This window comes from Ovis aries, chromosome X, assembly GCF_016772045.2.
Source record: "Ovis aries strain OAR_USU_Benz2616 breed Rambouillet chromosome X, ARS-UI_Ramb_v3.0, whole genome shotgun sequence".
Classification (NCBI taxonomy): domain Eukaryota; kingdom Metazoa; phylum Chordata; class Mammalia; order Artiodactyla; family Bovidae; genus Ovis; species Ovis aries.
Genome location: NC_056080.1, coordinates 11870046 through 11887294, shown reverse-complemented (window position 1 = coordinate 11887294; position 17249 = coordinate 11870046). Strand labels below are relative to the sequence as shown.

General features: G+C 41.2%; 1 protein-coding gene across 12 annotated transcripts in view; it reads right to left on the bottom strand.

The window, feature by feature from the left end:
- Positions 1-17249, bottom strand: part of OFD1 (OFD1 centriole and centriolar satellite protein) — a 61217-nt gene that overhangs the window by 35868 nt on the left and 8100 nt on the right. For 5 of the 12 annotated variants that reach the window (XM_060408221.1, XM_042242456.1, XM_060408222.1 and 2 more), the window contains 7 exons: positions 14942-15142; positions 12082-12150; positions 11963-11993; positions 9063-9128; positions 4013-4120; positions 2383-2519; positions 1878-2051 (listed from right to left, as the gene is read on the bottom strand). In XM_060408221.1, coding sequence (XP_060264204.1) covers positions 1878-2051; positions 2383-2519; positions 4013-4120; positions 9063-9128; positions 11963-11993; positions 12082-12150; positions 14942-15142 — 786 coding nt within the window. Of the gene's footprint in view, positions 1-1877; positions 2052-2382; positions 2520-4012; positions 4121-9062; positions 9129-11962; positions 11994-12081; positions 12151-14941; positions 15143-15312; positions 15463-15904; positions 15952-17249 lie in introns of all 12 variants that reach the window. The other 7 variants (XM_060408223.1, XM_004021909.5, XM_060408224.1 and 4 more) reach the window with 3 other exon arrangements.

Here is a 17249-nt window from a genome sequence, read left to right as displayed (position 1 = left end):
CAGCCAGTCCATTGTTCCAAGTCCAGTTCTAACCATTGCTTCTTGATCTGCATACAGGCTTCTTAGGAGGCAGGTAAGGTGGTCTGGTATTCCCATCTCTTGAAGAATCTTCCACAGTTTGTTGTGATCCACACAGTCAAAGGCTTTGGCATAGTCAGTAAAGCAGAAATAGATGCTTTTCTGGAATTCCTTGCTTTTTCTATGATCCAACGGGTATTGGCAATTTGATCTCTGGTTGCTCTGCCTTTTCTAAATCCAGCTTGTACATCTGAAAGTTCTCAGTTCATGTTCTGCTGAAGCCTAGCTTGAATGATTTTGAGCATTACCTTGCTAGCATGTGAAAAGAACACAACTGTACAGTTGCTTAAACATTCTTTGGCACTGCCTTTCTTTGTGACTGGAATGAAAACTGACCTCTTCCAGCCCTGCAGCCATTGCTGAGTTTTCCAGATTTGCTGGCATATTGAGTGCAGTATTTTAACAGCATCATCTTTTAAGATTTGAAATAGCTTGGCTGGAATTCTATGACTTCCACTAGGTTTGTCTGTAGTAATGCTTCCTAAGTCCCACTTGACTTCACACTTCAGGATGCCTGGCTCTAGGTGAGTGATCACACTATCGTGGATATTCGGGATTAAGACCTTTTTTGTACAGTTCTTCTATGTATTCTTGCCACCTCTTCTTCTTCTGTTAGGTCTTTGCTGTTTCTGTCTTTATTGTGCCCATCTCTGCATGAAATGTTCCCTTGGTATCTCCAATTTTCTTGAAGAGATCTTTAATCTTTCCCATTCTAAGTGAGCCCAATTCTTAGAACTGCTTATATAAAACTTGTAGAGGGGGTGCAATTACCATTCAATAACTGGTCTTTTCGAGAAGCTCTGAGCAAGGGTGGGCACTGGGAGGAAGTCTCTTCCTTTCAACACAACTTCCTGCCAGAAGCCCTGGCTGTCCACAGGAAGCAGGGCCCCAGGTCCAATCTGGTCTAAGACACAGCCTTAACAAAGGAACCTGCTTTCCCTAAAGCAATCGATCCAATCTCTCCCCACACCCACTCCTGCCACTGGGCAACCTCTCTACCTCCCGTCCAGCCACCATGCTGGTGGACAGGATCACACGGCCACGTGGCAGCCCTGGATGCCTCCACCCCAGGGACCTCATCTCTGTTCCCATGGCAGCACACTGCATTTTGTTTCCATTCTTGACCTCAAACCCCTACCTGCAACTCTGTCCTCTTGACCCATCTTCTTCCACCCGTCAGAATCCCCAGACCTGCTTCTCAGTGTCTTTCAGGCGGCCATGTCACCGTCCCTGTTGCTTTATATTAGTGGCCACCCGCCACCTTGAGCTCCCTTCCCCACCCTGCCCAACCCCAGTGTCTTCCATGAAATGGGCTGCCTTTCTGAAGCCAAGGAGATTCAGCTCTCTGAAGCTCATCTCCCTGAGCAACTCCATCCCTCCAACCTTGCCAACACTACACACCCTCCTGAGAGCTGCACTGGGGCCATCACCTGGAAGCCCAGGACTTGGTCTACTGCTGGTCCAGGCTGCCTGCCTCAGCTGAGCCCTTGACACAGCTCAGCAACCCTGTCTGCTTTCCAGGGCTTTGTTTCCTTTAGTGACGGAAGCTACTTCACACCTCTGATCCTCTCCTCCTTGCTGTTAACCAAACCTCACAGCTGCTGCTTCTTTGGTGCAAGTTTCTCCCACTCCCAGCATGGACCAGTCCATTTGTAGTTCATTCCCTCCAGCCATCTTGGACAAAGGACACCTGCACATCCTTTCCAAGTCCTGTGCTTTCCCTTGTGCTCTTAACCCCGGGCCCTACTCAAGAGATAGCCCAGAAATGGCGCCCCCAGTAAATGACTTTAGAATATTACCTCCTGGTGCTTTTGAATTCTCTCAAGGGTTGTCTTTTCCTGAGATATCAGGGCTTCAGATTTTGCTTGACAAGTTCTCTCAAATTCATTCCGGAACTCAGCAAGCTCCTTCTCATACTTCTTTTTTTCTTCCATTTTAATTTTCATTATTTCAGTATCTTTAAAGTATTTCAACTGCCAATTGATGACAAAAAATTGTAAATACCAATAACTATAGTAAAGAAACAGTAACAAATTCTCTCTTCACTGTTAGCCTTAACATTAAACGCTATCTAAATATATTTAGTTTAATTCATCTTCATGTTTCATCTCATTCACTACATGTACAGGGTGTATTCAAAAGTCATAAAGAAACTGACATCATCTGGCAAGAGAAACAGTACGCACAACAGTATCGTATCACATTCATTAGTAAAGATTGTAGTGATTTCCCCATATACCGAAGGTAAAGACATTAAAAGACAAGCAAAAACACCACTCTTAATGATAACTAGATAAATCTTACCTTCTGACTCATTTCTGCCCGTAGCTGCTGTTCTACTTCCCTCTTATATTCGTTTAGCTTGATTTCTAAGGATTCTAACTTTGGCTGCTGAGGGCAAGCACCTGCAAACTCATTGTCAATAAGCTGAAGCTTCTCCGCTACCAAAAAATAACATAGAAAATGAGGTCAGAGACACGGGCAAGCACAGCGTTTACTTAGGAGAAAGTGTTAAGGATGTCTGCCATTTACTTATTCATACAAATATATCCAAAGAGTGAGAGAGCTTAATGGACAGACAGGTAAGTGATTAAGCAAGTATAACAAACTTCATGGCAGACTCGAAGTGTATAAGCGTTTGCCATAAAGCTTTCAACTGTTCTGAAAGTTTGAGAATCCAATATAAAATATCAGGGGAAAAGAAAACAAAAGGTATACTTTAAGTCAAATAACAGTGGCATCCCTTTCTAGTGTCTATGTGCCACATGAGAGGGCTCTTTGACTGCACTTTGGTTAGAGCTGACTCACATTTTCAAAACACTGACCCTAAGAGGAATCAAAGATCACGTGTTTCACTTCCTCCACTTCACAGAGGAGGAAACTGATGCCCATCCAGTTGAAGGGACTTCCAGAGGGCTAAACAGCTACATAATAGCATCAGCGGAGCTAAGGCCAGGTCTATGATTGTCTCACATTCTAGCAGTCTTTCCAGGAGACCCCCAGCCCTCAAACCAACTGTGGATTTGAAACTAACCATGAAGCACACTGCAAACCTGGCCCTCTCATACAATCTTAATCATGTGTGACACCAATATCAACAAAAAGCAGGCAGAGGAAAAAACGGCTGGCAGAAGCAGACTAAAATATGTGTGCTCATTTGTATCTGACTCATGGACTGGGGCGTGCCAGGCTCCTCTGTCCATGGGGCTTCTCCAGACAAGAATGCTGGAGTGGGTTGCCATTCCCTTCTCCAGGGGATCTTCCCGACCCAAGGATTGAACCCAGGTCTTCTGTACTGCAGGATGATTCTTGACCGCTTGAGTCATCAGGTAGTAAAATATTGGCAGTGATGTCTCTGATTGGCAAAATATCAGGCATGGTTTTCCATCTACTTTTCTGTATTCTACCGAAGCCTGTACAGCAGAAAAGGGTCCGGGTCATGGACCAGGAAACTTGGACTCTGGTATCAGTTCTGACCCAGACAGGGCATTGCCTAATTGTTCTTCCTCAAGTGACCTTAGCTTTGTCAACTATAAAATGAAAGGATGGCCCACTGACTTCTCTAGTTCCCTGCAATGCAAGTAGTCTGAAATCTTCCCACTTCAGTGGCTATAACATAAAGTCAGATGAGACACAGGGAAGAACCTCCCAGTCAAGAGAGCTTCAACCCAACAAACAAGAAAGGAAGTGAGCCTCTGGATCCCCGTGAGAGGTGGAAAGCATAGCCCTGGTGGTCAGGAAGGAAGGAGCAGCCCTGGGGAGCAGTTCCTGGTCCTTCTGAGAAAAAATGAGCAACAATTCCAGAAAACATGCCACCAGCAGCCTGCATCCCTCTTAGTGAAGCAACAAATACATAATATAGTACATCAGGCTGTCGCCTTCACTGAAAAAACAAAATGGAAGAAGTGTAATTATGGAAGAGGATCACAATTACCAAGAGAGTCTTTGACTGGAAATGTTGAACTTGTCTGAGTTTCCATATTGCAACTTTCTTTATTCTGATGATATTTTGCCAATTCTTTCAGAAATTGTATAAGAAAACCTGAAAGACACAATGTATATAGTTTTGTTTCACACCTTTCTTTCATTCAACTACTGAATCACTTGCTCAATCACTGTTTATACAATCTTGGTTTTATAACATTATCTTTTTCATATCATGTATCTTTTAAGAATAATTTCTGAGGAAAGGCCTTTCCAAGTATGACATCAAACATGAAAATTAAGAACTTATATAAGGCATGAAATAACAAAGTCAAAAGACAAATGATACACCAGAAACAAGTATTTGCCATAACATGGAGACAGGACTAATTTTCATAGTATAAAGAGCTTTTAAACATCTGCAAGAAAACAGAAAAATAGGGCAAGACATGGACAAAGTTTACAAGAAAAATTTTCAGTGTTAAATAAACATGAACAAAATAAAAAATAAATGGAAATTAATACTACAAAAGAAGATTATACTTTCCCCCTACACATATTATCAACGTTTTAATCTTTAGCACTCTAAGTGTTGGCAAGGGAGTAGGGAAGCAGGCGTGCTCTTTCACTTGGGAGGGAAATTGGTCAGTGTTTATGGATATTCAAAATCCAAGTGCCCTTTAACCCAGTCATTCTACCGCTCTGAATTTATAGAACTACACTTTCTCAAAAGGGTGTAGCACTGCACACCACATGCTTCTAATGGCAAACGCCAAATAATAAAATCTTCATCAACATGGGGATAATTAAATACATTCTTTAAACATAATTAGTCTAAGTACACTGATAAAAATATATTGCTGGACAAAGGAAGCAAATTGCACAACAGTATAATATAATCCCATTTATGAACATATGCGGTTTAATTACATATAGACTTTGACCCCCATAAACTAAATGCTGGTAGGATACGCAAGACACTCTTCATTCTACTTATCAGCAGAAAGTGAAATTAGAGAATATGAACAGAAGTTTCTGTTTTTCTTTTACTTTATACCTTTCTGAATAGTTTGAAACATTTTTTTTTTCTTTTTGGCTGTGCCACGTGGCTTGTAGGATCTTAAGTTCCTAACCAGAGATCAAACCCAGGTCCCCAGCAATGGAAGGATGGAGTCCTAACCGACAGACCACCAAGGAATTCCCTGAAACTTGTTTTGGGATTTTTAAGTCATGAGTATAAATGTTGTAAGTTTTCTTAGGATTTCTGCATCAGCCAAGGGCCTTTTTTCCTTTACTACTGAAGATATTACAATATACTAGATCTTTTTAACTGTGGTTGATTGACAATGTTACTTTCCTCTGTACAGCAAAGTGATTCAGTTTTACATATATGCACTTTTTAAAGAATATTCTTTTCCACTGTGGTTTATCACAGGATACTGAATATGTTTCTGTGCTCTATAGTAGGACCTTCTTGTTTATCCATTCCCTATGTAAAGCTTGCCTCCGCTAACCCCACCCTCCCCGACCTTGGCAATCACAAGTCTGCTCTCTGTCTGTGAGGCTGTTTCTGTTGCACAGATAGGTTCAATTGTGACATATTTGAGATTTCACATAAGTGATGCCACACAATGTATTGTCTTTTACTTCCCCCACTGGACATATAAACTTTTCTTTCATATTCAGTGCCTTGTAACTCCTCTCTCATCCACCCTCTTCTCCTGACCATTTCCTGTGAGCCCGCTCTCACCTCATCCCTCACCTGTGGTCACGCTGGGGCCAGATGTTGGCCCTTTTGGTGGAAAAAGGTCAACATTTGGCAGAAAGCTTTAAGATCCTGCAGCAGGTCATCTCCAGACATGAGCCCTTCCATCTCAGCATTTCTAACACTGTCAGTTCTTCAGGGCTTTCCACAGGCCCCTAGCCCCCTACTTAGTTCCACTTCCCCCCTCCCTCCTCCACAACACCCCCCCCCACAAGAAGGATATGGCTAATCTCCTCTATCCACTCATTTCTATACATGAGTATGAATCCCCTACTTTATACTTTGGTAATTATAATTCATAGATAATTCTGTAACTCATATATATAACCCAATCTTTTATTTTGTTGCTCCAACTGTTCTAGCTTTCACCTTTGGGAGCACTTTCATCGTGAGTTTTCTTAAGTACTTCCTCAGGCTCTGGCACTGTAAGGGGCTCCAGGCTCATTATCTTGGCTAGTCTCTGCTCCATTACAGGAATCAACTACTGCTCCAAGGAGCCCTGGTTCCGATTATCATGGAATGGTTTTAGAAACTGAATCTTAGCACTGCAAACTGGGCTTGAGATGTGCTCATTGTGACTGAGGTGTCACTGCTTCTAGCCCCTCAGCCTGCAGAGTAATGAAATATGAATGTACACTAACCTATGTATACACGCTGCTGCTAAGTCACTTCAGTAGTGTCCGACTTTGTGCGACCCCATAGACGGCAGTCCACCAGGCTCCCCCATCCCTGGGATTCTCCAAGCAAGAAGGTTGCCATTTCCTTCTCCAATGCATGAAAGTGAAAAGTGCAAGTGAAGTCGCTCAGTCGTGTCCGACTCTTTGCGACCCCATGGACTGCAGCCTACCAGGCTCCTCCATCCATGGGATTTTCCAGGCAAGAGTACTGGAGTGGGGTACCACTGCCTTCTCTAAACTATGTATACATACTTATTTATAAATATCTCTATGTCTCATCTGTATCTATGTTAAGCTAAACATGAGTTCATACAGATGTCTCCAATGCCACCATTACCATATGAATCTTAGCCTCCTCCTGTTTATCTCTAAGTTCCCATCTGACTCCCACCATCTATTATTCCCTTACTGTATTGTTCAACTCCGGCCCACACATATAATGGTTTCAAAACTGTCAACCAGCACCCCCATGAGAAGTAACTCACCTTGACTACATAGCCTATGTATGGTTTCTTCTGCCTTCAGTTGCAGTCTTCATCCCTCTCCAGAGTTAGACAGGTAGGTATATCTTTCCCCACCCCCTTCAGTGAGGTTGCTATGGTTACACTGTTTTGTCACAATTAGCATTTAATCCTGAGATCACCTGATCTCTTACCCTTGCATACATGAAGGTTTGCTCTTTGTAAAGCTTTACAGGATTTGACAAATGTCTAGCGCCATGTATTCTACCATTACCATAATTTAAGAACACTTTCACCACCCTAAAAAACATCCTATGCTTCCCTTCTTCAACCTGCTACCCCTTCCCTCCACATCCCTAGCAACCACCTAGCAACAAGGTGGTCAGGTGTGCTGACCACCTCTATAGCTTTGCCTTTCCCAGGATGTCACATATATGGAATCACAGACCATGTAGCCTTTTCAGAGGAGCTTCTTACATTAACAACACAGAGTTGTGATTCATTTTGATAGCTCATTCCTTTTAGCTGAATAGTAATTCCCTGTTGGGATGTACCACAGCCTGTTTATCCATTCACTCACCAAAAGACATCTTGTTTGTTCCCGATTTCTGGCAACTGTAAATAAAGTTGCTATAAACACTCACATACAGTTTAAGTCACTTGGGTAAATACCTAGGACCATGACTGGTGGATCACCCAGGAAGACTATGTTTAGTTCTACCACCAAACTACTCCCCGCCGCAAGCAGCTATACCATTTTGGATTTCCACCAGCCATGAGTGAGAGCATCTGTTACTCCACATCCTTCCAGCATTTAGTGTCATAGGTGAGCTGGATCTTAGCCATCCCAATACGTGGGAAGTGTTATCTCATTTCTGTTTTAACTTCCATGTCTAATAACAAATAACATGGAGCATCTTTTGATATGCTTACTTGCCATCTATCTGCATATCTTCTTTGGAGAGCTACCTGTTCAGACCCTTTGCTCATTTTTCAACTGATTTGTGTCTTTATTGTTGAGTTTTCAGAGTTCTTGGTATATTTTTGACACAAGTCCTTTATTGGATGTCTTTTGCCAATACCCTCCCCCCGTCTGTAATTTGTCTTTTCATTCTCATAAAAAGGTGTTTTTAAATTTTAACAAAATCTAACTAGTTACTTTTTTCTTTCATTTAATCACACTTTTGATGTTTATATCTCATCACCAAAACCCAGGTCACAGAGATTTTCTCCTAATGTTTTCTTCCAGAAGTTATATCGTTTTGTGTTTTACATTTAGATATATGACTCATTTTCAGTTAATTTTTGTGTAAGGTGTAAGGTCTGTGTCCAAGTTCATTTTTGTGCATATGCATGTCCAATTGCTCCAGCATCACTTGTTGAAAAGTCTAAGTTTCCTCCACTAAATTGCTTTTTCCTTTGTCAAAAACTAGTCGACTATGTTTGTATAGACCTATTTTTGGGTGTTCTATTCTGTCCCACTGATCTATTCTTTTGTCAAACATAGGTAAGGATTTTAACTTCCAGAAAGAAGAGCCAGTGTCCAAATTTTACACCCAGCTATTTTCTGGGTACCATTTACCTCTGAAAGGAAAAATTAGGTGTTGGAAGGATGTGTGAGTGGAATCTAGGGGAAAGTACTAAACCATCCAACAGATCAGCATCCTCAAAGTATAAACACAGTTAGATAAGACCAAAAATCTCTGTCAGGAAATACACAACTGTCAGGTCCAAAACATCTTCCTACAGGTTTTTGATGGTCTCAATTTCTCGATGCTGAAGCTCTAGTACTTTGGCCACCTGATGTGAAGAGCTGACTCACTGGAAAAGACCCTAATGCTGGGAAAGATTGAAGGCAAAAGGAGAAAAGAGCGACAGAGGATGAGATGGTTGGATGGCATCACTGATTAAATGAACATGAATCTGAGCCAACTTTGGGAGACAGAGGACAGGGGAGCCTGGTGTGTTGGCAGCCCATGGGGTCTCAAAGCATTGGACACAACTTAGCGACTGAACAATAACAACAATTTTTTAATTGAAAGTCACCAATTTTAAAATCATTTCGTTGTAACAGTAGCTGTTTTACTGTTAGCCAAGAGTTTTATCCAAATTATGCCACTAGGATACATGACATGTATGCAATTCAGTTTTTCTTACTTTCAGGGATTTTACTCGGAGGCTGGGTGAAGCTGGTATGAGATGTTGACCAGACGTCTTTCTGAACTATAAAGGTTCAAAGAACGAGTTTAAAAGCAAAAAGCTATTTTTAATAATATACATACCTAGAAATAAGTAGATTATTTAAAAACCCTTACAGCCCCTAATTCATTCCTGAAATAGTTACACTACAGACAGCAGCTATTTACTTAGACCCGTGCTGTCCAATATGACAACTAGTAGCAAAAAATCATGTAGCTATTTAAGTTATAATCTCAGTTCCTCACACCAACCACATTTGAAGTGCTCAGTAACCCCATGTGGCTAGTGGCTACCATATTAGAAAACAGATTCAGACATTTCCATCATCACAGAGTTACACTAGACCCCACTGCCTTAGACTCTACAACCCCAATCACCTATCATCCTCAGCTTCAGTAAGGATGAGCTCCTCTGCAGGTGGTCTAGAGTATCTTGTGATCCAAATATTACATACAGCATGGATAAGCAACAAGATCCTACTGTATAGCACAGGGAACTATGTTCAATATCCTATGATACTGGATTTGTGGGAAAGAATAGGAAAAAGAATGTATATGTATGTATAACTGAATCACTTTTCTGTACAGCTGAAATCAATGCAATACTGTAAGTCAACTATACTCCAATAATACAATGAAGTGAAGTGAAGTGAAAGTCACTCAGTTGTGCCTGACTCTTTGCGACCCCATGGACTATACAGTCCATGGAATTCTCCAGGCCAGAATACGGGAGTGGGTAGCCATTCCCTTCTCCAGGGGATCTTCCCAACCCAGATCTCCCACATTGCAGGCGGATTCTTTACCAGCTGAGCCACAAGGGAAGCCCAAGAATACAATCAAATAAAACAAAAATAGCATGTCGTGTGATTCACTTATCCTCTGCTAACATTACACCCAGGAGGCCAGGCAGTTAAGTGACAGATGAATGACTGGCAGAAACTAGGTACTCAAGTGTTTGCCAAATGGTAATTAATGAATGTCCCAGTGAGGACGGTAGCAATGTTGGCAACAGACAAAATCCAGGAGCACACCAACATGAAAGGGCCATCACATCATGTTACAGATTTTTTCAAAAGCTCTAAATAACAGCTATGCAACACAGGCAGGTTACTGGGTTACATTCATACTACCAAGTCCATCAAGTCTAGCCTGTGGCCTGGCACCCACAGCAGCTGTAAAGGGAGAAAGAATCTCAGCTTCCTTCCTTCTGTGTAGGCAAAAGTCCACCTCTTTCACCTCTCCGCTCCCTGTCAGCCTCCTCGGCTTTTACACAGAACAGGGCATCACACTTCACTCCTGGCACCTCTGCTCACCCAGAGTGTGGGGGTTTCTCCCCACACCAAGCCATACTCTTATGAGGCCAGCTGCGTGTCCTACAATTTAACTCAATTCTGACACTGTCCACCTGGAGCTAGGAACTGATCCCACTGGTGAAGGGCCTCATTCCCACAACACTGATTCCCCACCTCTCACAGAGATATTAACACATCCTTCAGATGCCAGCCCCAAGCCCAGGTTGTCACCTGTGCTTCTGAGCAATGGCTATTGATAGGAGATGCCATCCTCTTCCTTGGGCTTGCTGAATGTGTCCGACAGCTCACAGAACTCAGTGAAGTGCTTAGACTTGGCAGTTTATTAAAGGACATGATAAAGGATACAGATGAACAGCTGAATAGGAGAACTGCACAGGAGCTGAGCAGGAGCCTGAGTTTCACGCCCTCTCCAGGCATGCTGCTCCCCCAGCACCTCCACCTGTGCAATGACCTGGAAGCCCTCTGAACCCCATACTTTGGGGATTTATGAAGGCTTCATCACACATGCATGACTGATTATTAACACCATTTTTAGTCCTTCTCCCTTCAACAGAATGGGGGGGCGGTGGGCAGGGCTGAAAACCCCAAGCGTCTAATCATGGCTTGGTCCTTCTGATGACCAGCCCCTATCCAGGAGCACACCCAGTGCTGGCTCCTTCAAACAAGAGACACCCAGAAACTACAAGGGTTTCTGGAGCCCTGTGTCAAAAACTGAGGTCAAAGAACACCACCAGAACAAGAGCTGCTCCATGTGTTCTTAGGAAATTACATGGGTTTGGGGAGCTGTGTGCTGGGACTTGGGGGTAGAGATCAATATATATTTTTTCTATTACCTCAGAGTAGTTGGGCTTCCCAGGTGGCACTAGTGGTAAAGAACCCATGTGCCAATGCAGGAGACTTAAGAGATGAGGGCTCAATCCCTGGGTCAGGAAGATTCCCTAGAGAAGGAAATGGCAACCCACTCCAGTATTCTTGCCCAGAAAATTTCCATGGACAGAGGAGCCTGGAGGGCTACAGTCCATAGGATAGCGAAGAGTGAGACATGATTGAAGCGACAGCATCAGATCTATATAAACACTTGATTACAAAAATAACATACAATATACAGTTTGCTCTTCAAGCAAATATGAATACAATACTCGATATACTGTACTTGGGGAATATCTAGGGTACAAAGACAGATGCCTAAACATTGTTCTCTTTGTTTTGGCGGTGTTTCATAGAGTGGGTATCTTTAAAAAAAAACTAGCATTCAACCTGTTTGTAGGGCTTTTGATGCTGTCTCTAGCTTTCTTATTTGAGTAAGAGCTATCTTAAAAGGTTGAAAATTGGGGGAAAAGGATCCACATTTGTCAGAACAGATGAACGGTTCTATTTTAAAATGAACTGCCAGCAAGGAAAAGCCGATGATTCAACTTAAATTCCCTTAAATGATTCAATTTAAATTCCCTATTCTTCCACCTAAAAATTATTAGCTTCATACTTTTATACAAAAAAACACATAAACAAAAATGTTCCAATTCTCTATAAAGATGAAGTCTCCTACCTTTTTGGTTTTCTTTATCAAATCCTGAAATCTGTTAAAAGAAAACAGTTTACTTTTATTCAACTATTCAGTTATTATTAACAAATCAAAGCAGATTATTAAAAACTAAACAATCCTACCAGTGATTTGTAGAGACTGGATTCAGGACTGATTTTAAAAAGATGCAATAGATTCTGCATAGTAAATACCTTAAAAAAGAAAAAGTACACATATTTCAACATCAATGATTAAGTGATGATTTAAGATGTTTCTGAATATAAGACTAAAAATCATGGTTCAGACTAAATAAGATTATAAATACATGTTAACGTACAATGTAAGCTTTCTCATACTATTAAATAAATTACACTAAAGTTTGAGTTCAAAAGGATAAAATTTCTCTTGATCATGTAATTAACCTCCAAATAATTCACATCAAAGATGATATACCTGGGGCCTCCCTGGTGACTCAGTGGTGAAGAATCTGCTTCCCAATATAGGGGACATGAGTTTGATCCCTGGTCTGAGAAGATCCCACAACAGAGCAGGTAAGCTTGTGCACCACAATTATTTTATTTAAACTGTGGCTCTTCATTTAAATTACACTAAACTTTGACGTCCCCACTCGACAGGGACCTCAGGGAACCTCTCATGTTGCCTCAGGGAAGTCAGGCCTCCTTTCGAGTGAGGGGGGAACTCTCAATTGCTCTCAAGTCACTGCAGGGGAATTGAGAGTCATCTCCCCTAGGGTGGGGAATTGCATGGTTTTTCTCGAGTTGCGGTGGAAAGCTTGGGGTTTCTCTCGAGTTGCAACGTGGACCTGATGGAACCTCTCGTGTTGCTTCAGGGGAGTCAGGCCTCCTTTCGACTTGTGAGGGCGTACTTAGGATTGCTCTTGAGTTGCTGTAGGGGAATCGGGCCTCATCTCGAGTTGCAGCAGGAAACTCTACAGCTCACCTGCTACAACTACTGAAGCCCACAGGCCAGAGAGCCCGCACTCCACAAAAGAAGCCCCGGCAAAGAGAAGCCTCATGCTGAAACAAAAAGTAGCCCCACTTGCCACAACTAGAGAAAAGCACATGCAGCAACAAAAACACAGCACAGTCTAAAAGAAATTCCAAAAAAAATTTTAAATATCTTTAAAAAATGACATGCCTGACAGAATAACAGAAATGGTTAATGGCTTACAGCTGACACTGAAATATCTGAGTTCACTCATGAACATGTGAGTGAATTCCAGGGTCTCTCAATGGCAATGAAGTTTTAAAATTACTATTGCTTCAAAATGGAAATAAACTGTTTTTACTCTCTTTGAAACTACGAATGTTTAAAGCTATTTTAGATATACCTGTGGTCAAACAGTTTGCATAATTTTTTTACTTATTCTGGTTGCACTGGGTCTTTGTTGCTGTGCATGGGCTTTCTCTAGTTGTGGCCAGTGGGGGCTACTCTTCACTGCAGTGTGCAGGCTTCTCATTGCAGTGGCTTCTCTTACTACAGAGCATACACTCTAAGGCATGGGGGCTTATTTGCTCTGCAGCACGGGGGATCTTCCCAGGCCAGGGAATCAAACCCGTGTCCGCCGCATTGGCAGGTGGATTCTTAGCCACTCCACCACCAGGGAAGTTCCTTGAGTAAATATTTTTAACATGTATTTCTGCTATCATGTGTATTGTTTATTATGTCTACCCTGAGGAGATTGATATAATCTTCTGTTGGTTTTCCTTTAAAGAAAATATTTTATGGTACAGAAACCTTTAAGTGTGTGAACTATATCAGTGCTATAACTATGTGATTGACTATTATTCATTCAAGTGGCAAAATTGTGAAATATGAGAAGCACAGATGGAAGGATCAAAAAAGAATTTGTAAGGCTGGTAAAATTTGGTTGTTTAAATATACTGTATCTATTCATTATTTATTTACTTAAGTATTTATTTATTTATTTGGCTGGGCTGGGTCTTAGCTGTGGTATGTGAGATCCAGTTCCCTGACCAAGGATTGAACCCAGAACCCCTGCATTGGGAGTGTGGAGTCTTAGGCACTGAACCACCAGGAAGGTCCCTATACAGGATATTTAAATTTTAAGTTTTTCCAATAACAACACTTTATTATTGTTAACAATAATAACTTCTGAGTATCCCACTTTGGGGCAATTATGGCCAAGATAAACAGCAAAAACACAGGGACAACCCCAAGACTGAACCCTGATGTAAACTACAGACTTCAGGGGATAATGAAGTGCCAATGTAGGTTCACTGAATGTAAAAATGTACACAGTAGAAAATGCTGGGTTTTGGGGGGGAGGCTATGCTTGTGTGGGGTCAGGGAGCATATGCACTGCTTTTTGCTGTAAACATAAACTGCTCTAAAAAATTAAGTCTATTAAAAAAAAACCAGAAAGTTGGCTATATCTACGTTTAAAATAACAAAGTGTAACTACTATGTTCAATGGTTGGTGGAGAGACAGCTAAAATAATTAGGAAAAAGCTGTTTCTCTATATAAGAACTCCACAGATTTTTAAAAGGTACTTATTCTTCTCTTACTTAATCACGAACAGGACAAGTATCTGAAGAGATTGTAGCAGAGTTAAGAAACTACACTGTAGATGCAGATTAATGCCCTGGTTGCCACTTACAAATCATGTCAGTTTGAGTAAATCATCTCACCTCTCCAGAGGCTGGATCCTCACCTCTAATCCATCTACTATTTGCTAGTCTCACAACAGATGTTCAAGATAAATGGCAGTTTAGGGTCTCAGACTACTTGGAGTGTCAGGTCAATTCTAGCTCCAAAACATCATAATTTTATAAAGACAAAGCAAGCCACCAAGGAACTGGTAACAATGTTAGATTTCATACTCCTCTGTCACATTGTTAACAAATACATGATGTAATTTCAGAGACAAAAAAGAAACAGACCCAGCTATCCAGGGAGCACTTAGCTATTACCTGAGGAAGAAGCTACTAACACAAAGTTCAGAAAAGCAAAGATGTTACCTTTTCTTTTGCCAAGCCACTTTCCGGAAAGAAGACAGAAAGTGAATACTCATAGCCACATCTCTGTAAGTGATCAGCCACTAGAGAGTTGGAAGCTCCTATTAAGAGGGAGCTCTCTTCCACTGAGATGGATGGGGACTGCGCTTTACCATTTAGAACAGGGTGCATCAGTTCGTGAATTAGCTGGTTTCTGAGTTGCGTCTAGAACAAATACAAAAATGAAACAAAAGAGAAAACAATTTCAGCAGGACTTTTTTCCACTGGAGGTACACGGATTTGTCACATGAATTAGAATCCTTCCTTTTATTTCCAGAATGGTTCAAGATTCATGGCCATAAGTTAGGAACCTTCTCCTCCACACTCTATCTTACCCTGTGAGACAAACAGCCCAGTGGGTTCTGGAAAGAGCAGCTTGACTGGGGGTGAGCCACAATGTGGTGAGACTCACTTCACTTTCCAGTTCAGGAACTTTTCATTGGGGTTTCAAATATAGGAGAAAATTCGGCTACTCCCTCAATTCTCTGCAGATTATTGGAGGAGATGAAAATATCTGGTTAAATATGTTAAAGTATATTAATCAAAGTAAAATAAGGTTCCCAAAAGGGAAATAATATATGCAAGAGAGAAATCAGTAAACCTCAAAACACTTATTAAGATTCACTTTCATGTGGACTATTTATAATTCTAGACACTGTAAAACGTAATAATTTTCCTCTATCTTACAAAGGAGAAAATTAAGGTTCAAGGTGGCTAATTTTCTCAAGGTTATAACATGAGCATCATTATTCATTTGGGTTTTAAGAAAATCCCGTAAGTTATTTGAACTAATGGATATTTACTTTAACTATTTTGCACATAATCTGGAAACATACAATTGGGTCAAGTTTAAGAGTACACTGCCTAGATTCATGGCAGTTAAGCAGTAAATAACATCTAAGAAATTGTTATTAATAGAATACAAACAAGAAACAAATGGAGATCTTGTTCCACTTCTTTCTTCTATCCTTTAGCTAAAAAGTAGAAAGTATATACTTAGTGGTGTAGAACAGAATTTATTATATGTATTGTATGTATATCTAAAATCCTATAGTAAACAACACTTTTACACTAAACGAATATGCATGCTTTGTCTCATCTGATGCAGTTAAGTAACTGAAAAGAGAAAACTATAGCCTTCCCCACCAGTAAAATGTAATAGTTTAATTTAATCTGAAACATAGGGAAGAAGAACTATATTCAGATCCAGCTTAATTAAAAGGATTTAAAGTGTCTTGCAAACAAGTACTGAAATGGGTAAGAATTAAATTAGGGATATAAGTAGGGTTAAATGAAAAGAAGAGTAGCAAACAGTGGAATGACATTACAGACGAATTTTCATTAGACAAACACAAAAAGCACACCATCTAGCACTTGCTAGAAGGAATCCAAAAAGTGGCTGGGGGCTTTCCAGAAGCCAATGCAAAACGGGAAATCTATTTTCAGAATTCAAGCCTGCAATGTCCCTAAGACAGAAATAAGGACAGAGCCCTCACCAGAAAATTTGCCTATTAAAAATTTCTCACCCAAAAGCACTGGGGAGTTTGGGATTTTGAGCATGAGCCCCCTGTTCTCCTTATTTGGCCCTACAATAAACCTTTCTCTGCTCAAAAAACAAAACAAAAAAACCCACAAATGTTGTGGGTGGTGGTGAAGTGGGAGAGATGAAAATTATGGACCCTCAGCATATCCCTCAGAAATTGACAGAGTATAAAACCAACATTACTCTATCCAGTAAGAATCTCACTCAGATTTAACAGACAAATCAAAAACTTTACAGACAAGCAAAAGCTAAGAGAATTCAGCACCACCAAATCAGCTTTACAACAAATGTTAAAGGAACTTCTATAGGCAGGACACACAGGAGAAGAAAAAGGCCCACAAAAACAAACCCCCCCAAAATTAAGAAAATGGTAACAGGATCATGAGTGAGTGAGTGAGTGAGTGAGTGAAGTCACTCAGTCGTGTCCGACTCTTTGCAACCCCGTGGACTGTAGCCCACCAAGCTTCTCCGTCCATGGGATCCTCCACGCAAGAATACTGGAGTGGGTTGCCATTTCCTTCTCCAGGGGATCTTCCCAACCCAGGGATCGAACCCAGGTCTCCCACATTGCAGGCAGAAGCTTTAATCTCTGAGCCACCAGGGAAGCCCTTGAATGGAAATGGATTAAATGCTCCAACCAAAGGACACAGACTGGCTGAATGGATACAAAAACAAGACCCATGTATACGCTGTCTGCAAGAGACCCGCTTCAGACATAAAGACACATAC